General features: G+C 50.0%; 1 protein-coding gene across 1 annotated transcript in view; it reads right to left on the reverse strand.

Moving 5' to 3' along the window:
• Positions 1 to 4,781: 4,781 nt before the first annotated feature.
• Positions 4,782 to 22,112, reverse strand: part of NRP1 (neuropilin 1) — a 174,936-nt gene continuing 157,605 nt past the window's right edge. The window contains exon 17 of the mRNA XM_047755603.1: positions 4,782 to 5,610. Coding sequence (XP_047611559.1) covers positions 5,465 to 5,610 — 146 coding nt within the window. The 3' untranslated portion in view covers positions 4,782 to 5,464. The remainder of the gene's footprint in view (positions 5,611 to 22,112) is intronic.

Below are 22,112 nucleotides of genomic sequence, written 5' to 3' on the forward strand. Positions count from 1 at the left end.
CTCTACCGTTTTCCTAGAACTAGAAAAATTAAAGTCAATGACAGCAATGAGAAGGATCATTCACTATCTAGTTTCTGTTGTGCCTACAATTTGAGTTATTTATATTTAAAATTACACACTTCAAAATAGTTCAACACTGTCCACTTTATGAAGACCCAGAATTTCTTTTTTTAAAATGTTCTGATTTTGTTTATTGAAAAGACAAAATTGTAATCAAGGAAAATTGAAGCGACAATAATTTGCTATTCAAACACGTCAGCTGACGGTATTCCTTTCCATTTCCTTTCTGTCCTTATTTCTCGACTTGCAATTCAAGGAGGTTTGTTTCCTAGTCTCAGCTCAGCTGTGAACAAGCATGATCCTGAGCCAGGAGCGTAACTTTATTAAGGAGGAATATAGAACTGTTCCTCTCATTCGTGTCAAGGGGTAGTTATGGGAATTGGAGGATCACACAGGTGAAAATGGTTTGCATGCTCTCATGTGACTTCCACGCCAAAGGGATTGTTGTTTGATCAAAGTCTCTCATTTCACGATGGTGTGCTCCATCTCTTTAAAAAGCTCTTGGCATCTGTTTTTAGGGGATGACAAATATAAGGTAAAATGAAGAAAGATAAAAGAATCTGCAAAGATTTCAGAGTATTTGACCCAAAGAGGAAAAAGCTGAAAGCTTCTTACTCAATACTTTGCAGGATGTGAAGGCCTGTGATAAAGTGTGAGTGAGAACCAGCTGTTCCCCGTCTCTTCCGAGGTCAAATAAAGAAGTTATGGGCTTCATTTTGAAGAGGGCATTTAAGTTTTCTTAAGATCGACTTCCTGACTGTGGGGACTTTTTTTTTTTTTTTTTTTTTACCAACTGAAAAGAGCTAGCACAGCACAAGCCTCCTGCCTTGTATTTTGAAGACTGTTATGTTTGTCTGTTGTCATGCCCCAAATACCCCAAAAGTTCCTGGTATGTAACAAGTGAGCACAATTTTAGAATGCTCCTGGATTCTGGGGGTTGGGTTTCCGGAGAGGGCACAGAACAGTTTGTTTCTGCTCTGCAGTGGCTGGGGCCTCAGTGGAGAAGATTCAGAAGGCTGGGAGGAACTCACCAGGTGGGGCTGGACTCCTCCGTAGGTTGCTTTATCGCATGTCTAAGGTCTAGAGCCACGCTGTGCGTCTGTCTCCGCTGGGGTGAGAGGTTCCCGGGGGTCAGTGCCCTGGTTTCCCCAACATGGCAGCCTCAGGGTGGCTGGACAGCTTACACGGGGCTCCTGGCCCCCAGAAGACATGAAAAAGCTGAGTGACCTCTTATGACTCAGCTTTGAAATCACTCGTGTCACTTCTGCCCAACTAAAGTGGTAGAAGGACAGAAGTATTCAAGGAGAGGGACCACCAGTGGAGGACTGTCTGAGAACTTGGCAGCCAGTATGAAAACCACCACAAAGAACTGACCTGAGTTCATGTATTCATTCAACCAACCTGCATTTTTTTTCTTTTTATGGCTGCACCTGTGGCATATGGAAGTTCCCAGGCTGGGGGTCGAATCAGAGCTGCAGCTGCTGGCCTATGCCACAGCCACAGCAAGGCCAGATCCTCAACCCACTGAGCAAGGCCAAGGATTGAACCTGCATTCTCACAGAGACAACGTTGGGTTCTTAACCCACTGAGCCACACGGGAACTCCAGCCAACCAGCATTTCTTAAGCACAGGTCCCAGGCTCTGGGCTGGGAGAACTAAGGACTCAGCTCATACCTGCCTGCCTGGGGAAGTCCCTGGGCTGGGGATGGTGCAGAAGGAAGCAACGTCCAGGCGATACACTTGGGGACGGACCCTGTGAAGCCCACTCCGGTTTTCTGCCCCTGAGAGCCTCCTCTCTGGGACTGAATGCTCTAGGGGAAAATTCCCTGTGCTTCTGAACCCAATGAAGTTACAAGGCGTTTTTCAATTTGTTTTTATTTCCACTCTTTGGCTTGTGCTTGCTGGATTGCGGGCACAGGGATTCCGAATCTTTGGCAACGAGTCCCATTCTAAACGTAAACAGGTGGAGAAAGTGCCAGCCTGGCCCAGCAGAACGCATCCCAAGGCAGGAACATGCTGACACGGGTTGGGCAAAGGCAGCTGCTTTAAACAACACTGTTTGCTCAGCCCTTTCCCGGAGGACCCAGAGGTTTCACATGGGGGAGACACACAGCCGATGCCTCTCTTGGGGGCGGCCCTGGAAGGGTGGGCGGCTCCATTGCCGTTGGGAAGAAATCTGCACAGCAAACGAGAGCTTTGGTGAGCTTTCAGGGCCCTCTCCCAGATCAGCCGTAGTGACTTCTCATTCTCTCTCTGATGTTCCCCAGCCTTCGCAGGGCAGAGAAAACAATGGAGCCACCGCAAACCAAACTCTCGCAGCCACCACTTGAAATAATTTCATGACTGAGATGGGCCCCACTGACTCAGAATCAGATTTCGATTTGTTCTGTCTCTCCCCCATTCTGCCTTCTTGGTGCAGGAGAGGCTGGATGAGCCCAATTCCTTCTCCAGCCCAATGGCAGGGCTTCTGGTTTTTGCTTTCCTGGGTTGGGCTGGAGGAGGTAAGACTCCACTACTGGTGATAGAGTATCACTTAGCCCCAAACCGCTCCCTCTGGCTGGGCAAGATGTTCCCCCACTAAGTAACGCGCCATGACCACAGTTTTGCGGCACGTTGCCGCTGGAAGGTTTGGGAAAAGTCCAGTGTCCCCTGGCTACATGGATTAACTCATGAACAACAGCAGCCATAATAACATTTATTGAGCACATAGTGTGTGCCTGGCTGATGTCTTTTCTTGCAACGTCTCAGAAAATCCCTGCTGCAGGAGTGACAACTTCATGAATGGGACACTACTGTTATCCTTGTTTCATAGATGAGGATGCTGGGGCTCACGAGGTTAACAGCTCACACAGGTACCCTGTACATGTTTTCAGAGCCAGGATGTGAACCCAAGTCTGTCTGGCTCTAAACTCTTGTTTGTAACCATTGCACAGCCATTTCCCACCTGGCAAGGAGCAGGACTCTGGGAGTTTGGGAAACCTGACGGGTATGTTTTGATGGTGTGGGCTGGGGGATGAGAAAGGGTATGGGGCGCTTCCTTAAGGAGAATACTCGGGAAACTAAGAAAGATGCGAGGCTGGGATGGAGGGAATGCTAAACACATCATCCTTTCAGGATTATTGAGCACTTACTAGGTACAGAGAATCACCTGAGCTGGGTGTGGGCTTAGCCTGGTTAAACCACTGCCTGCCCCCACCTGCCAGCTCAGAGCCAATGGTGGAAGCAGAAAGGGGCTGCCAGGCTGCCAGTCCACCCACATTAAATTCTTGTTATTCCTTGGCTTTTAGCCCTCAGCGTTTCCCTGGCATCTGCCAGAGACACGTCCCTGTTGTCAATGGCTGGGCCCGGCCCATGTCAAATGGAACTGACAGCAATTAGAACCACAGTGATAGCTCAGGTTTGCTGGGCAGGTACTGAGTGCCGGGCACTGTTTTAAGATCCTTTCGTTTATTACGCACAGCCCTGTTTAACCCTCTGGGGGGTGGCTACCGTGATTACCCAGGGATTGAGGTACTGGAGGGTTCAGTGACCGTCTGTGCTCTGGATCTTTCCTTCTGTCCGTGGGATGAGCATCTCTCCCCATTTTAAGCCCTGTCTTCCACCCCAAGGACAGCGAGTGAGTTTGGAGGAATCGCCGATGTCAGCAGGCGTGTACAGGGGCCAGCAGATGTCACTTGCAAGAGGCAAGAGGAAAAGCTCTCATCAGCCTCAAGGACAGCGACACGGGAGCCTTCTCCTCTAGAAGACCTACCCTCCCCTGGGTCCACCCAGCTGCTTAGACCTTGGGGCTCCACAGTGGATCTCCCAGACCAGCCACACCCCAGAGGGCCTGGTTCGGCCCCTGAAGGCGCAGAGGATGCCTGTAATGTTTGTGTGTGGCAGGTGGAAGAAACAAGAAGGAAAAGCAGGGCCCCAGAGCCCCGGGGGGCGGGGGTGGGGGCAGCGATCTCCCACAGGGTGGCCTGGAGCCCAGGAGAGGCCCTGATGGGAGGGGCAAAAGCTTGGCTGGTACCCAGTGGACGTGGAGCAGCTGGGTCCTCTGAACGCTGTCACCCGGGACTTGTCCCTGATGGACGGGAAGCACTTCCTCAAGCGAGCGCTTAGGGCTGACCCAGAGAATCGATGGGCGGGGGGCTCGGAGGTGCCAGAGGAACCATGAATATTTTATACTGTGGAATCCAGTGGGGAAGGCAACGTGCTTTCTTTTTCAAATGGAAGTGCTGGAGACTCGGTTTCATTTAAGATTAATAGGTGTGCTGCCCGGTCATCAGAGCTTGGAGACAAAGCACAATGAAAAGCCAAGATGCTGAGGCACCAAAATGGAGCGGGGACATCTGGGGACAGAGCGGGGTGACTGGATGTAATCCCCTCAGGCCACGAGGGATTTTCTCTGAGGATGCCTCTGCCTTCATATTCTTTTCTGGAGAATGTGGAGAAGCTGGGACGTTATTTTCAAAGCACTGGGAGAGGAGCTCCAGTCCTGGCTCAGCGGAAATGAATCTGACGAGTGTCTCTGAGCACCCAGGTTCGACTCGCTCAGCGGGTTAAGGATCCGGCATTGCTGTGAGCTGTGGTGTAAGTCACAGATGTGGCTCAAATCTGGAGTGGCTGTGGCTGTGGTGTAGGCCAGCAGCTGTAGTTCCGATTCGACCCCTGGCCTGGGAACCTCCATATGCCGCCAGTGTGGCCCTAAAAAGACCAAAAAAAAAAAAAAAGGCACTGGGAAGATTCCAGTCATGCTGATGAAGTTACTTGTGTGATGTGACGGATGATACTCTGGGAGGCTGTGCGTCCTGGTGAGTTCGGCTGGAGCCAGAAAACCAGGGCTGAAGTGTGCGAGCTGGTGGGGGAGGAAGCGGGCACGGTGGCCTCGGTTGTCCCTTGCCCTCAGCCGGGCCATCCTGCCTGCCTCCTTCCAGAGTGCTTAGCATCCAGGCTGTTTGCACAGATCGGCAGGGCAGTTACCTGGCTCTTCCTTTGGGAACTTCCTTTCATGCTTAACAGCCTCTAAAGGCGAAGGAAGGCAGTTTTCCAGGCCATTGCCTTTGCTTGCTCTGTTTCCAAAACTGTGTCCCTGCCTCCACTTCCTGCTCGTTTCTCTGAAAGGAGAGTGTGGCGATGCTTCCTTTAGCCATTGCCCTCTTTCTCCTTTGAGATCCGACACACCCTTAGGAAGTCTGTTGGGAATTTACAGTCAGGGCAAGAGGCGGATCAGCGCGTCCTGGGTGAAAGGGAGGCGGGTGGGGTGTGGTGACCGCTGGGCCTTCTCCTGCACACCAGGCGGGCGTCCGAGAAACACCCCCATTCTCTTCACCCTTTCTTCCCACGAACCATCCACAAATCTGTGTTGGCGGAGCCAGTGTGTCGGTCCTGCCCTGGGCGGTGCAAGGAATAGCAGAAAAGCTCATGTTTCCTGCCTGCCAGGCACATGCTGGCTTCCCGTTGTGTCTCTGGCCCTCGTTGTGGGGAGCTGGGCTGTTGGGATGGCCCCTTGCAGCTCAAGAGAGAAGATGCATCTATCAGGTGACCTTGTCCTCGGGGGAGCATGGCCTATGTGGGAGACACCGAAGATAAATAATTAGCAAACAAAGCAAGACGGAAGATGTCCTTCCAAGGTCCCTCGGTGCCACGATGTATCCCGGAGGACCGTCCCTGTTGCAACCACTCGAATTTTGAACCTCTGCCTTCTCATCTGCAGCAGTGACTCTGTGACCCCAAAGGGTGGGGGCAGTGTGATGCCAGAGGCTCTGCTGCGTCTGGTGTTTCATGTCACCTGCAGGTCCTGGACGTCACCTCGTCACCTGTGAGGACTCTGCCATCAGTGCTGCCAGCCACATGTGGCCATAAGCTCAGGACAAGGCTGCCCTTTCCTGCAGGTTCGGTCAGCGCAGAAAACCGTCAGCATCGTCATTCAACAAAGAAACAAACACTGGCCTTTTCCTCCAGAAACCACACTCAATCCTGGGAAGTTAGGGACACGTGGGTTAGGCTGTCCAAACAAGGCTGCTTGCCAGCTGCCTTGTCTTGTTTCTTTAAAAAAAAAAAAAAATTAAATCATTAAAAGTTACTAAATTAAATTAAATAAATTTTTTTAGGGCTGCACCTGCAGCATATGGAAGTTCCCAGGCTAGGGGGTCAAATTGGAGCTGCAGCACCAGCCTACACCACAGCCACAGCAACACAGGATTCGAGCCACATCTGTGACAGCTCATGGCAACGCCAGATCCCCAACCCACTGAGCGAGGCCAGGGATCCAACCTGCATCTTCATGGATACTAGTCAGGTTCTTAACCTGCTGAGCCAAAATGGGAACTCTCTGTACTATGGTTTTTAAAACATGCTTCCAGTTTATGGCTTCAGCTTCTGGGAATCACGGTGTCCCCATCCACTGGCAGCATCAAATCAGTCGGCCCCCAAACCCACATGTGCTTCAAAAACCTGATTCAGGAGTTCCCGTCGTGGTGCAACAGAAACAAATCTGACCAGGGAAGCATGAGGTTTCGGGTTCAATCCCTGGCCCCTCTCAGCGGGTTAAGGATCTGGCATTGCTATGAGCTGTGCTGTAGGTCACAGATGCATCTTGGATCCCCTCTTGCTGGGGCTGTGGTGTAGGCCAGCAGCTGTAGCTCCAATGGGACCCCTAGCCTGGGAACCTCATATGTCGTGAGTGCAGCCCTAAGATGAAAAAAAAAAGTTAAAAAAACCTGATCTAGAGAGTTCCCACTGTGGTACAGTGGGTTAAGAACCTGGCGTTGCTGCAGCTGTGGCGTAAGTCGCAGCTGTGGCTTGGATTCAGTCCCTGGAGTTTCCATAAGGTGCAGGTGTGGCCATAAATAAAAACTAAAACAAAAACAAACAAAACACCTGACTCAGCCTGGCCTTAGAGGGCACTCTTGTGGGATGCAGATCTGGGCTCAAACTGGGATTTTCAGCCCTGGACGAATTTCAGCCAAGTAGGGTTGGGACGATGGCGATGCTTTTGTGAGTAATCTCCTGCAGGAGGTTAACATGGATTTCGCAGAAGCTACTGAGGCTTAAAAGCCTCGGTCTTTGTGAGAATTTCAGATGCAAGCCCTGCCAAGGACACTTGTCATCAGGACTGTGACCTTATACTGACTTTCCTGTAATGTCCACAAGATCGGAATCGGCGGAAATAAGCCTGATGCCACCAGTGAATTTTCCAAACTGTCCACAGGCCTCCAACCAGGTGAATTTGTTCCTGCAAAGGGAGTGGGCTCCTTAGCGTGTGTTTCCTTCAGGATAAGGAGGAGGTGAGGGTGTTGGTTCCTCGCCAGCCTCGCCTCGCCAGTGGGTCGTGGGGTCCCGATCACGTGTTGGAGATTCTTGGACTCGAGGCTGAGGATCAGACAGGATGGCTGCATGGAGCTTTATGGCATTGCCAACACTGGACCATTTTTTTTAACCTATGAAAATAGCAGTTGCATCTATTTTGACCTCAGGTGTGCCCTTGACCCTTGATTGTGGCCTTTTTCCTTCGTGGTGGCAGAAAGACCCTGTGTGGCATTTAGAATGAAATCCAACTCGTGCTCGAAGGTCCAGCCTGATTCATAAAGCATCCTCAGCTCAGTGACCTTCGTCCTGTAAATTCCCCTCACGATCTCCCAGCACCCCACTCAGAGCTAATCTGTCCACTCCGGGGTTTCGCACATAGTTGGCTAACAGTTCCTATGAAATATATACCCTTAATTATAGCGATTTGTATTCATGAATGCCCATTAAAATTACAAATTCTTTGAGGATGTGGTCCATCACACACATCTTTGCATCTGCTAGCTGCCTTTCCCCATAGTAGGCACTATTAATTATTTATTGGTTGGCTACCTGAATCTTGATGCTTTTACTAATGTAGCAAAATTGATTACTACCCGTCAGCTCTTTCAGAATTTATAACAGGGCTATATCGTTTTTGCTTCATGTAACAAAAATGATTAGGGTCTTTCACATTAGGATTTAAAAGATTGTGGCGTTTTTAATCTCATGTACTATGTAGCGTTCCCATGGTGTGTACAAATGCATTTTCCTTTGTGTTGATGTGATTTGGGGAACACTAAGAACTGACCAGGTTTCCTAGTCCTCCTGTGTCCCTCGCCCCCCCGCCGGGAGGGTGGCAGTGAGGGGGCCTGTGGGGGCGCAGAGGGTGTCACAACTACCTAAACGCATGGAATTAGACCACATGCCTGCTGCACATGAATTGAGGACAGAGCTTCCAGGGCAACATGCCTCCAACGGAACTGGCCATTGCTTCGCCCTCCCCTCCCCACCCCGCTTCTGCCCACCTTCTCCCCTCCAGGGTGGTCCATCTCCATGGATGGCTCTGATGTTCTTCCAGATGCTGAAGTCAGAAGCGCTGGAGGCCAAGTGCACCCTCCTGCCCCTCACTGACCCCCACAACTCACAGGCCATTGCTTGGGCCCGCTTTTGGTCTCCTTCCACTACCCAGATGCCAAGCTAACCCTGTCCGTTCCTGCGCCCTCTGAATGGTCAGCTCACACCTTCCTCCTGGCCGACTCCTACTGATTCATGGGAGTCAATTCAAGGACGGCTCCGTCATTCTCTCCACGAGGCTGGGGCATGCCCCTCCCTGGATCCCACAGCACCCGAGCTTACCTCCGCAGAGAAGGTGGAGCTGTGAGTGCAGAGGCAGCTCAGCTCAGCTGGTGACAGTATGTTTCTTTGCTTTTTAACTTGATCTTACAGGATATGCAGATCCTTGCTCTGGTCTATTTGCTTGGACAGGACAATGACTGATGATCAAGATCCAGCTCTAGTTGTTGACATACTCATCCTAACCTTGCCTGTTTCTTTACATGGCCTGTTAGAATGGTCATGAATTGATGGGTGACAGAGGCAGAAACCGGAACCTTTTAGCTAATTACATAAAAATGCCCCACACCACTGCCATCCTGGTCTCTCAGAAAGAAAATACAAAGGGAAGAGAAAGATGATGTGCTGGCCATTGAAAGTAAATCTCTCGAGGTTCCAGAGCTGGGATCTAGTTACCAAATAAGGAAAGGAATAGGATTTCCTTTGTGGCACAGTGGGTTAGGAGCTGACGTTGTCACCACAACAGCTCGGGTCACTGCAATGGTGAGGATCAAACCTCAGCCCAAGAACGTCTACTTGCCGACAGCATGGCCAACAAACAAACAACAAACACAAATAAGAAAAGAAATAAACTCCCCCACCATCAGACAGACAGGAGTCACTTCTGGCGGTGAGCAAGGGGCAAAGCCACTCATCTTTATCAGATGCCAAATCTTTGTTACAAATGATGATAAGGAAGCAAACTCTCATTTTCCCAGGGGACTGAATTGTCCTCTCCCCTCTGCTGAGCTCAGCATGGTCCCCTCATTCCTAACGGAGGACGATGGCAGTCTTTAAGTGCCACCTGGATGAAGCCTGAACCCTCAACCGGAGGGTAAAACCCCAAACCTGGGGCCTGTGCCTGGAACATGGCAGCATTTGTGACTCATCTGACTCCTGCAAGCTTAGTCATTTCAAAGGGAAGTGGTGCCAGTTCACTACCCCCTACCCACCCTTGAGTAAAATTTTCCACTCAGCAATCATCGATAAACAGGAGATAACAAGTCATCTCTAGATTGTACTCAGAGCACTGCCCTGGAGGCTCAGGCAGCTCAGAGGGATCAGAGTTGGCAAAGCAGGCCCTTCCTGTCCAGTCCAGCCTATCTGCCAGCTTACACACACCCCAGGGCACGTCCACCACTGGTGCAGCTTCTTGGCCTTGAGCTGAAATTGGGGGCTTTTACATAGTCGATGGGTTTCAGATTTTAGAGAATATTATATAACAAATAACATTAAAAAAAAACCCAACAACAACCAGGTGGTTGCTCTACTGGGTGAAGCTAAAACTAGAGGCCAGTGTTCCACAGTGATGTAATCTTCAAAACCACCAGAACATCTTACTTAGACGTTAACAGCGGCTAGGGCTCAGAGGCTGTGTCCAGGGAAGGCAGCAGCCGGGCGGGGCTTGGAAGGTCCTGGCTTAGAAAGAGGCACATCCGCGATGGGGTTGTTCGCGCTGCAAATTCAGGCATCGACATGGGAGCGGAGCAGAAAGGCGGGGTGGGGGTGGGGGTGGGGGCTCTTGCTGCTAATTGGTTTAGTTTCAGCTCGGCAGACACAACTATCAAGAGACTGAAAGTAATCAAAGCTATTTGCGACGATGTGCCAAGCCACAGAGCCGACGCGGTTCTATGCACAGACCTGTGTTGATAGGCGTCTGTGGCAGCGTCCCCCCTCAGCCCGGGAGGGGGTCGTGTAGTAGCAAAATGGGAGTGTTTTGAAGAGAAAGCCTGCGAGTGTACAATGAAGCGCTGGCTCGGATGCGACATGACAGGAGACAGGTGTTGCCCCGCGTGCAGCCTCTCTCCATGGAAACCGCTGGGCGGTGCGCGCTAAGCAATCCGCGGTGCCCCCACGGCTCCTTTCCACCCAAGCAGACGCAGCCTCCTCGGCCTTCCATTAAGCAATGTATTAAAAATTAAAAATAAGAGTGCCTGTCTCTTAGGCTTCCTTTTTGCTGGAAGATGCATTGAAATGACCAGGGGGGTTAGGTGTGCAGGTTGTGGGGGAGGGGAGGTGTCCAGCGAGGCAAGGAGTACTTACTTGGCTTCCTCAGCTACCGTTAAGGGATATGGTTCCTCTGATGACAAGGCATGCACACCTATGCTCTGACTTAGCCTTTTTGGGGTCGGTGTTTACATTCTTATGTGATTCTGACAAATACCCTGGAGGTGGCTCTTCCTAAACCCTCTTTGCCGATGAGGGACAACTGAGGTAAGCTAAGTGAGTTACCCAGCATCACTCATTAGGAAAGATGAAGACAGATCTCGAAGCACAGTCCCAGGCTCCAAACCCAATGCTCTTTCCTCCGAAATACATTATCTTTGGAAAATCACATAGATGGTGGGGACAAGACTTTTCCAAGCCTATTTGGGTCCCCAGTGCCGGCTACCACAGCGCCTTAATGTAGAAGGTTATTTCCCCTACAATCGGAGGTCCCCCCTCTCTGGGAGAAGCTGTGGAGGGGACCTGGGGACTGATCACCAGCCTCCTGGGCCAGGAGGTGGGGGGTGAGGAGAAGACCTGTATGGTAATGCTCACTCAGCTGCGCTCAGTAAGTGTTTGCCGCGGGCCAGACCCATAGACATAAGCCAGGAGGTGCAAACACACAGAGACATGGACCCCGGACTCCAGGAAACCCCACCCTGGTTTGAAAAAGGAGCTGGGGAGCCTGGACTGCTCCTGCCCCCAGCTGCCTCCTCACTAAGAATCTCGAAGCTGGGCCCTGGGGGTGCACATTCTTTAGACGCCAGGGATCATCCTGACGTTCCTGGGGTGGGGGTGGGGTCCTGGGAGCCCACACAGTACATGGCGGGGAGAGCGAAGAGGGGCCAGCTCACCCACCCAGAGCGGAGGAGAGAAGGGTGTGGAGAACCAGGGGGAGTTCATTCAGATGCCCCCAAATGCTACTTTATAAGGAGATGGCAACCAGCTGAAAGAGGGGTGCTGGGAGGCTGGCAAAAACTGCAGGGAGGCTGGCACCAAATGTGACTCTAGGCTTGGTCCTTCAGCTATCTTGCCCTTCCTGACAGAAGTTTCCGGGGGAGACAAGGTTACAAAGGCACCCCTTTCTACCAGCACCCTTTGCCTCAAGACCAGGCCTGTCAAGTAGAGACATTCATCTACCCACGTAGCATAACTCCATGAGGAATTCAAGACCTCTTAGAACCAGCAATCGAGTTTGTAAACTAAGGCAAAGTAAAGTATAACAACAACAAAAAAAACCAAAAAGGGAGTTCCCCTGTGGCACAGTGGAAATGAATCTGACTAGTAACCATGAGGACACAGGTTGGATCCCTAGCCCCGCTCAGTGGGTCAAGGATCTTGCATTGCTGTGAGCTGTGGTATAGGTCATAGACATGGCTTGGATTCAGTGTGGCTGTGGCTGTGGTGCAGGCTGGCAGCGCAGATCTGATTTGACCCCTAGCCTGGGAACTTCTATATGCTTCAGGTGCAGGCCTAAGAAACAAAACCAACAAACAACAACAAAAAAACCCAACAAAAAGTCGTGTACCCATTCATTGGTTACGCAAAGCTGCAGTTAAGAAATTAATAACCAGAACTGGACAAATATAAAAGGAAAGCGACTAAGGTTTATTAAGTGAATTGTTTTCAGGATAAATTTTAAGAAAAAACATGCATATTCCAGGAGATTTTGTATGTATGATATTTTAGACCAAGACTGAAATTCCTGTATTAACAAAAAAATCACCATCCTCAGTTAGCTAAAGGCGTAGAGCAGGGAATAAACTGGTAATTTTCAGCAATTTCTTTCTTTCAATTCTAAACTGGTTATAGGGGAAAAAATATGCTTTCTGAGGGAAATTCAACAACAGCTTGGTTTTCAGAGGGAAACTGAGATATACACATACCTACCCATGGTTACTTCCTTTCCAAGAGCAAGAAAACAAACCCCAAATTCTCAAAGTGGTAACAACAGTTGGTTTTATTTCACAGGTGATAACAGTTTGTCCTTTCATAGTAGACAATGCAAACAAAGGCGTATGACTTCCTTTCAGGTGATGGGCAGGTCCCTGGATTTCTCTTCTCTGACAGATGCTCCTGACACCCGCTCCTGTCACCTGCCGGGTAAGCTCTCTGCACTCATGAGCTGCACTGCAGCTCAGTGTAGCTTCCATGGTCACAACCTGAATCTTGCCATCATCCACGGGGTGTTCTGCAGCCTGCATCTTAAGCTCCCCATCTCCTTCCTCTTCCTCTTCTTTCTCTTCCTCTCTGCATCTTCTGCAAAAGCTCCAGTATCTAGACCCCCCCCCACACCCCACATTGCCTGCATCTGTTGCCCTGTCCTCCATCCATGTCCAAGAGAGCCAGTCTTCATTCATCACTTAAGCATCCCTCATCTCACATTGCGGTTCTGCCTTTTTTTTTTCCCCCTTTGAAACCTGCATCCTTATGGATACTAATCAGGTTCTCAACCCACTGAGGCACAATGGGAACTCCTGTGGTTCTGTTTTTAGAACACCCTTTCCCCACCCCGTACCTCCCCACCAGGCTGAATCCTATTCAAGGAGATCGAGGTCCAGCATCTCCCCAAGAACCGGAGTGGTTTATCTGTTTTGAGTTCCATATATTCCCAGCACCCAGAAGAGTGGCTGGCACATCATAAGCCATGTAAATACGTCTTGAATGAATGAATGACTTAACCCTCTGGTTCTCCCACTGTGGTTTTCGGTGTGGACTCCCGGGACTCCCCCACCCTGAGGGCATGTTAGGATGCCCCCTGGTGCATCCTGAGGGCCCATCCCAGAGATTCTCAGTGAGGAGGGGGCTGCAGCAGCTCAAAGTCCTCAGCTCATCTTCTGATCAGACTGGAGCTTCCTTGAGCCCAGGGTCCGTGTCTATGGATGTCTGAATCCTCCAGCCACAATCCTGGTTTTCTAAGTGCTTCTAAACTGAGTGCTGGAGTGACACCAAGTTTTATACCCTGGAGTGTCTGCTTCTGGGAAACAGGGTGCCGGAAGGCTTCACCCTGCCTTTCCCACATGCTAACGATTCTACATGAGAAGGCCAGGGTATGGAAGTCACATTGGAAACCTGACTGTAACTTGAAGTCATAACATCATTACCCAGGAGTTCCCACTGTGGCTCAACAGGTTAAGGACCAATGTATTGTCTGTGAGGATGCGGGTTCAATCCCTGGCCTCATTCAGTAGGTTAAGGACCTGGCATTGGCACAAACTGCAGGGTAGTTCTCAGATGCATCTCAGATCTGGCGTTGCTGTGGCTGTGGTGTAGGCCGGCAGCTACAGCTCTGATTCGACCCCTAGCCTAAGAACTTTCATATGCTGCAGGCATGGTCATTAAAAAAAAAAAAAAAAATCAGGACCAGGGCAGCGCTTCATCGGTGAGCTACATTCCTCCTCATCTGATTTGCTGGGGAATCTGGATTTGTCAAGGCTCTCAGCCCATTGTCTTCCAGCCGATGCTCCCATTTACCCAGCAGTCCGGGGAGGGTGAACAGGACCCAGGCCTACAGGGGTGGAGAGGCAGCGGTGGTGGGGTGGGCTGCCTAAGAAGACTCACTCCCCTATCCCCAGATGGTTTCCAGGTGGAGTAGAACACTAGAGGTGGGGGCACAGCTTTCCCTGGCCCTCGGGGCTGGGTGAAGCCACCCTTTGTGCCTCAAGAAAGCAGACCAAGCCAGGCTCCAGGGCTAAGAAGGAGAGTCTTGTCATCAGGGGGAACCTTTCAAGGACACCGAAGGACAGGGGTGGGTGAAAAGGGGTGGATTGACAAAGCCTTTAAAACCCCTAAATCTGGAAGGAGCTGGTGAAAGATGTAGGAGGCTGAGAACTAGAAATTGGCTTTTGGCACCTCTGAGGCTCCCCAGTGAGCACAGGCAGCAAAAGCCTTTATGTTTCTCCAAGGTCAGCAATGAGCGATGCAGCCAACGGGAGGGGGCTGCTGATGGAGGAGGCGGGAGGTGGGGGGGGCGAGGAGGGAGGGGGAGGGGCTGGGAGGGAGGAGAGGGGAGGGGGAGAAGGGAGAAGAGGAGCGGGCAAGGAAGGGCGGTGGGGGGGAGGGGGCTGGAAAGGAGAAGGGGGAAGGAGGAGGTGGGGAGGAGTGGGGGGGGCGGGGGAGGGGCTGGAGGGGAGGGAGAGAGGAGGGAGGGCGGTGGGAGGGGCCCGGCGGAGACTAACAAAACCAGGCAAGGCTGCACCCAGGGGCCCGGGGCTCTGGAAAACAAATCTGGAAACATGATCCCACACGTTCTGCCCTGAAGACATTAAGCCCAGAGACCCAGAGGGACCCACTGCGGAGCGGAGGCCTGAGCAGGGCTCGCAGAGGCTCAGCCGTTCCGGTGAAATCAAAACAGCTTGAGCCAAAATAGCTCGTGAAGAGATAAGGGATTAAACCGGGCTCGGAACCACATCAGGATGAGGGCCTAACACTCCTGAGGTCCCCACCGAGGAAGGGTTTTTCAGCTTAGGAATGAGCTGTGAAAAGCTGAATTCCACTCTGGGGGGCGGGGGGCTGTCTCTGTCAAAGCCTAAAAAAATTCTCCCACAGGCCATTTGGGGAAAGGGTATGTGATCTGGTTTCTTCTCCTCCAGGGCTGGCAACACGAAGCGGAACCCCACACCCCCTCGTTCATGAGCGCACCCCCAAAATGCCAGGGAGTTGTCAGGTCAGGGGAGGTCTGAATTCGCTGATATGGTGAGTGCTTCCTGGAATTCAGAAAGTAAACATGAACCAGGGGTATTTTTATGGTGTTTTTCCATCTAGTGGTAAAGTTTTTTTCATCTTGAATTGGATTCCAATTGCTCCCTGGGCGGTTTTGAAAAAAAAAAAATTAAAAATGAAGCAGGGGAGGTTTCAGGCAGCTCTAAGTAATAGAGGTGAAGATACCATCAGGAAGGAAGCTGTGTGTGTGAGGGGGCAGGTCCCTGGGTGCCCAGAGGATGCACGGGTCACGAATCAGGGCAGGGGCACTGGTGTTTTATGCTGAACATTCAAAAAGTTGCTTCCTGGAGCACCATGGGCTCTCACCAAGATTCCCCATCCAAGCGGTCAGAGAAACAATCGGAGCCCCCAGCTGAATTTCTCCAATTTTTCCAAATGTCTTTCAGGTGAGGAAGCAAATTTTAATCCTACACAGAGGGCAAGGCCTTTGGGGGTTGGTCAGAATCCAGAAATGCCGAGAGAGATCCTCTGAGGCTCAGCCTCCATCCCTATAACATGGACTCATGTTCATATTTAAACCTGAGCTGGGATCCTCTGCTTTTGCGTTCCCCAGTATCAGGAATGGTGCTACAGGACACTGCATTATTATTTGGGAGGACTTGGTGGCCTCTGGCTTTTTAAAACCAGGGAGGTAGGCCCTTGAAAAAAAAGAAGAAAAAAAGAAAGAAATGAGTACTAGACTTGGATCCCTGAGCCCTGGGAAATGGGCTGAACACTGGGGAGGCAGATGCTGCTCTCAGCCTCTCATCTTCTTAGGGTTTCCACCAAAGCACGTGGGAGCCGAAACTTTGTCTGCTCCCCCTAAACCGAAATGGGGCAAGGACATCAAAGATCCATTCCTAAAAGTCTGCCTGTGATGGTGTCAGCTTCCACACACGAGGTTGCCTCCGGAACCCACCTTGGAGAGCCACACTCCCAGCTGTGCTGCTTTCTTCCTATGGGGCATGGCGGTTTCTTCTGTCTCTGTCCTAGGTTAGTGTTGTCCTTGTCACCGAGGGGTTGACACAGAGGACTAAGACATGTGACTTCCTACCCTTCCTTCATCCTCTGTCTAAACATCACCCAGGAGATTTGGACTTTGTAAGTACCGTCCTTCTGATAATGCGCAGGGCTCCTCTGTTGGTGTGTGGATAATCGAACAGCAATCCAAATGACCAGTTAGTGTGACTCAGTTGGGAAGACAGAGGAGTAGAAAATCTAGGACAGACTAGAAAAATTGCATGAGAGGGTTGGTAGCCATGCCAGATGAAATTAAATAAAAGATAAACTCTTACAGTTTAACGTCTTTGCACAGCAGAAGTTCGTTGCCAACTCCTGAGCAGTTTGAGGCAGGTATTTGAGCGACGTCACGGTGTGGCAGTCTGGACACTTGGCTCCTCCCATCTTGTGGTCCAGCTGTCCCAGGGCCTTGGGCAAAGAGGGGGTGTGCACAGGCCTTCCATAGTTCCCTCGGATTGGAAGCGACACACATCTTTTCCACTCGCGTTTCTGTTCAGGTCTTCAGTGATGCACAGCACATCGCTCCAAACTTCGCGGCTTACGGCCATGACAACATTCGCTTTGCCCCTGAACTTGCAGTTTGGACAGGGCTTAGTGGGGACAGCTTGTCTCCTGGGATGGCCTGAAGGCTGATGGCTGGAGCTGTTAGCCAACTTGCCCCCTCCATGGAAGGCTGGCGTGTGCCGGTGCATCAGCTGTGGCTGTAGCCAGAACTTCTACTCTTGGACTTCCCAGGGGACTGCCTGGGTTCCAGAGTGGGTGTCCCAGGAAGACTGGGCAGAAGCTGTGTTGCCATTTATGACTTGGCTTGATAAACCTCGCAGGTCCAGTCAGGTGAAAGGGAGCAGCGCAGACCCCACTGCTTGAAGCAGGACGGGAGCATCACGTAAGATGTGTGACCTGGGCCCTCTTGGTGTGGCTGTCTTTAGACACTTCCAGCGGTGATAGCCAGTCTCATGGGGCCATCGAGATGCCAGACGAGCTTGGGAAATATAGTCATAGCTGTGCAGCTGCTTCAAAGTGGCAGTGACAGCAGGAAAGCCCGTTCGGGTTGTAGCGAGCAAGCTTGGCCACAGACAATAGGGAGATTTTTCATGTCACGAATGGGCCCACGGTCATGCTCACGGGTCAGGTCGAATGGGGACGTGTGCAGAGACACTTTTTGGGGCATTGGCAGAAAAAGTCTTGCTGTGAGCATCTGAGGTTCTGCTTTGGGGGTAACTGTGACCATGAGGTGCCCTGACACCCTCCACCTCCAGTGGGACCAGACAGGCCAGGCAGACCCTGGCTCAGCAGAGCAGCTGCAGAAGTCTGGCAAGTGGACACTTGGTCACAGGCTCTGCCCTTGCCTGCGGACACATCCTCTGGCCCTTTATTCATAGAGCTTCTCTGATTTCCAGTGGAAGTAAAGCATCGAAGTGATGAAAGGAAGGCTCTAGAATATTCATTCATCCATATAGTTAACACTTTTAATGAGCACCTACTATGTGCCAGGCTCTGTGCTAAGCCCAGGAGAAAGTGTGAACTAGACCCACAGGCGGCAGGGGGGACCCCAGGGCGGGATTTGTGCCCGGTTTCAGCTGGCGTCTGGTGTGATTGTGCAGTGCTCAGAAAGACAGGTGGGCAGGTCACAGTGGGTCTGGTGACTTCTGGAGCAGGCTGGTAGCGGGTCAATTAACGTAATTTAACTGCCTAGCCAGTAAACGACACGGTCCCCGCGTCAGACATGTAAATCAGCACTGACAGATGACACGATAGGGATAGCCTTGCCGTGCACGTATCTGGGGGCAATTAATTGTAACGGTCTGGAAGGGCATTTCTGCCTTGAAATCTGGAGGCAGCTGAAGACATTCTGTGTGTACTGCTGCCACTAATTTGCATTTAATTGTCATCGGCATTCATTTAGGGTCCTGGCAGCGGAGCTGCCCTGCGTGTCAGCCAGAGTCCTCAGCAAATCACGAAGTTACCCTCAGGAGCATCTCAGGGATGCCGGCAGCGTCTGTAACAAGTGGCGTTTGGCATCCACGAAGCGTCCCGACTCAGAAACGACACAAACCATGAAAGAACTGTCAAAATTGGGAATGAAGAAAATCGCCAGGCGCCTCTGGATAAGGCTTCTCCCCCACTCGCTCTTGCAAAAGAAAAGAAACGCAGCTCCTTTTTTATCCTCCCTTTCAGCTGGGGCGGTCGCGCTTAAGTATGTTTGCTAAATTGGCAGGGAATGAGTGGTATTTAACAAAGAACACATCAAATGTGGGACAACTTCATAGGAAGGGCTTAGCAGGAAAAATAAAGACGACAAGAGCCCAGGCCCTGGCTGGTTTTGATGCCTGTCAGGGGACAAGGCTTCAGTGGCCATTGAGGGAGATGAATTGTTTTTTTTTTTTTTTTCAGGAAGCTGGAAGCCACAGTGCAGGACGTGCCTCATTTGACTATATAAGAAGTGGCCATAAAATCCAAAACTTAAGCAATCATCAAAAGCAGGGCGTCTGCATTTCAATAGCGTGCTGTCCCTTTATCAGTATTTACTGTGGGTGGCTCCAGACTTAAATGGACTGTCGTTACTCAAAGTATTCTTGGAATTCCTCTTCAGAGACTGAAGCACATTCTCCTTGAGAATTTTAGCTCTAAAATCATTTAGAGACAAATCTAGGGAGTAAGATAGATTTGCATGCTGAGTCTGATATAGATTGTGTGTGTGTGTGTGTGTGTGTGTGTGTGGGCATGAAAGAGGTGTGCCATAAAGCAGTGAGAATGGTTTTCTTATGTGGAATTTAAGCCAGCTCTGAGGACCTTTCTTGAGGAGTGCTGCTCCCCTTGTTTGAAAGACGCTGGCACTGCTCACACATGTCTGTGGCCTACTGTCTCCCATGCTTGTTTGGCTGTGGGATCTTTTCTTTATAGGTCTTTGTTAGCAGCCCATGTAACCACTGGTCCTCAAAATGTCCTTTGGGAAATGCTGAACTATAGCAATCACGAAGAAAAAGGACACACAGGAATGCTCAGGAAGATAGAAGGGACTTCTGGGGAGAAATGGTAAATTGACCTCAGGAATCTCTTTTTTCTCTCCCCCTGCGCCAGTGAAGGAATAAAAATGACCTAAACTCTCAAAGGCAGGAGAAGATCATAGTGGGCAAAGGATTCCAGTAGATTCCTGGGAAATGAGAAGCCCACGAATGTGGCAATGACTCAGGAAGGAGGAGGAAGCTAAAACTCAGATTCCCGACAGGAGGGGCCTTGAAAGGTGAGCTGATTTGCACCCAGGGAGGCTTGGGACTGGGAGACCCAAGATACTGCTTTGCAAGACAGTTTGTTGCTGAGATGCTGTTATAGATTGAATGCTTGTGTTCTCCCCAAATTCATATGTTGAAACGCTCTAATGGGATGGTGTCAGGAGGTGGAACCTTTGGGGAGGTCATGGGGGTGGGGCCCTCCCCAGTGGGATTAGTGCCCTTACATGGGTCACCCGGGAGCTGCCAGGTGAGGACACAAGAAATCAGCAGTCTCACCAGGACCTCACCATCCATGCACCTTGATCTTGGACTTGCAGCATCCAGGACTATGAAAAATAAATTTCTGTTGTGTGTAAGCCACTTGGTCTATGGTATCCTGTTTTGGCAGCCTGAGCAGACTGAGACGGGGGCTGTAACAGGAAAGCAGGTGGAATGTCTACATGGTAAAGGTTAAGTCCCCAGGCACATCTCCTCCCAGGCTCCCCATCCATCAAGAACTAGAAGTTCTGAAGTTCCTGTTGTGGCTCAGCAGAAACGAACATGACTAGTATCCATGAGGATGTGGGTTCGATCCCTGGCCTCGCTTAGTGGGTTAAGGATCGGGCATTTCTGTGAGCTGTGGTGTAGGTCACAGACATGGCTTGGATATGGTGTTCCTGTGGTTGTGGTGTAGGCTGGCAGCTGCAGCTCCAATTAGACCCCTAGCCTGGGAACTTGCATATGCTGCAGGTGTGGCTCTAAAAAATAACGACAACAAAACTGGAAAAACTAGAAGTTCATTCTTCTTTGGGGAAATGGAAGCTGAGAGGCTCTGAATTCTAAGACATGAGACCAAGATGTCGAGGGTGGGCAATGGGAAGGACACTCCTGAAAACAAGGACATTCAACCCATTTATACCGTATGATGCCCTCAAATACTCCTCCCCACCCTGCTTCTATAGGACTGCTAGCCAAATGTCCCCAAAGCAGGTCAGTTGATAGACGAATCCTCTCTGGAGGGATTGGAGGGCCGCAGAGAAATGTCTGCATATATTGACTTTGGGAATTCTTCCCTTGTAAGGCTGGTTTGCTGATTTATCATCTTAGACTAAAACCTACTATCTTGCTCTGGCCATTCTCACTCAGGCCTCATGAGGTGTCGTCAGGCTTTTAGGATCTCATTTTTAAATCTGAATAACTGCTACAGCTTAACAAGCATTTAAGGAAAACCTCCATCGTAAAGCAAAATAACCCCCCCCCAAATAGTGACACTGAAAATTAAGATCGTGTAGGGAACTGAAGGAAATGTAAAAATCAAACAAACTTGCCATGAATGCACTTGCAAGACAAGAGGTGCCATTGCATCCTTGAAATTAGAATACATTACTATTAAAAAGGGAATAGGACTCACACCAAAAGCACAGGCGGCAAAAGGGGAAGAAAGAGATAAACTGGACTTCATCAAACATCTTGTGTATCAAAGGACACGATCAGAGAGTGAAAAGACAACCTGCAGAATGGGGGAAATATGTGCAGATCACATATATGATAAGGATTAATAACACGGATATGAAATACTCTGAAAACCCAACAACCAAAAAACCAAATGACCCAGTTTAAAAATGGGCAAAGTACTTCAAAAGGCATTTCACTGACAAATGACCAACGAGCACACGAAAAGTTATCTAACAGTGCTGATCATTAGGGAAATGCAAATCAAAACCGCAGTGTGAAAATATTTCACATTTTAAAATGGTCAAAATGGACGATGTTTATGTTCCAGGTATTTTACCATAATTTAAAAAAGAAAAAAGAAAAAAAGGAATAATAAGAGAACAAGAAAGAGATCATGGAAATGAAAACGAAGATACCTCTTCTTTAACATTTCATTAGAAAAATTAGAAGAGGACATAGGAAATATCCTAGGGGAAAAAAAAGGACAAATGGAGAAAAGGAAATGAATGAGAAAATGATAGCTTGAACCAGTTCTACCTCTAATTCATAGGAGTTCTGGAAACAGAAAATAGAGCAAGTGGAGTATGATAGGATTAGAAAAGGATTAATACCAGAAAAATTCCCGGAACTAAAGGGCATGACATCGTCTAGATGGAGAGGGCCCACGACAAGCTCACGACCGTGAGGGCTGAGGAAAGTCCCAAACTCGATAGGAATGTGCGGGTGATCTTACTGCAGGCTGTGCTGAATTCTTGTAAGATGTTTTGTTCCCCAAGGTGCTGTTCTGCAGGCCGGGCAGACTAAGAGAGAATCTTTGTCATCAAACACTTTTTAAATGTTTTCGATTCCTGTTTTTCTTTTTCTTACATGTCAGTTTTATGGCCGTCCAAGTGGCATATAGAATTAGAAGATATTGGGAGTTCCCTTCCTGGAGCAGTGGAAATGAATCTGACTAGAAACCGTGAGATTGTGGGTTCCATCTCTTGTCTCACTCAGTGGGTTAAGGATCGGGCGTTGCCATGAGCTGTGGTGTAGGTCACAGACTTGGCTTGGCTCCTGAGTTGCTGTGGCTGT

The sequence above is a fragment of the Phacochoerus africanus genome, chromosome 12 (genome assembly GCF_016906955.1).
Source record: "Phacochoerus africanus isolate WHEZ1 chromosome 12, ROS_Pafr_v1, whole genome shotgun sequence".
Taxonomy (NCBI): Eukaryota; Metazoa; Chordata; class Mammalia; order Artiodactyla; family Suidae; genus Phacochoerus; species Phacochoerus africanus.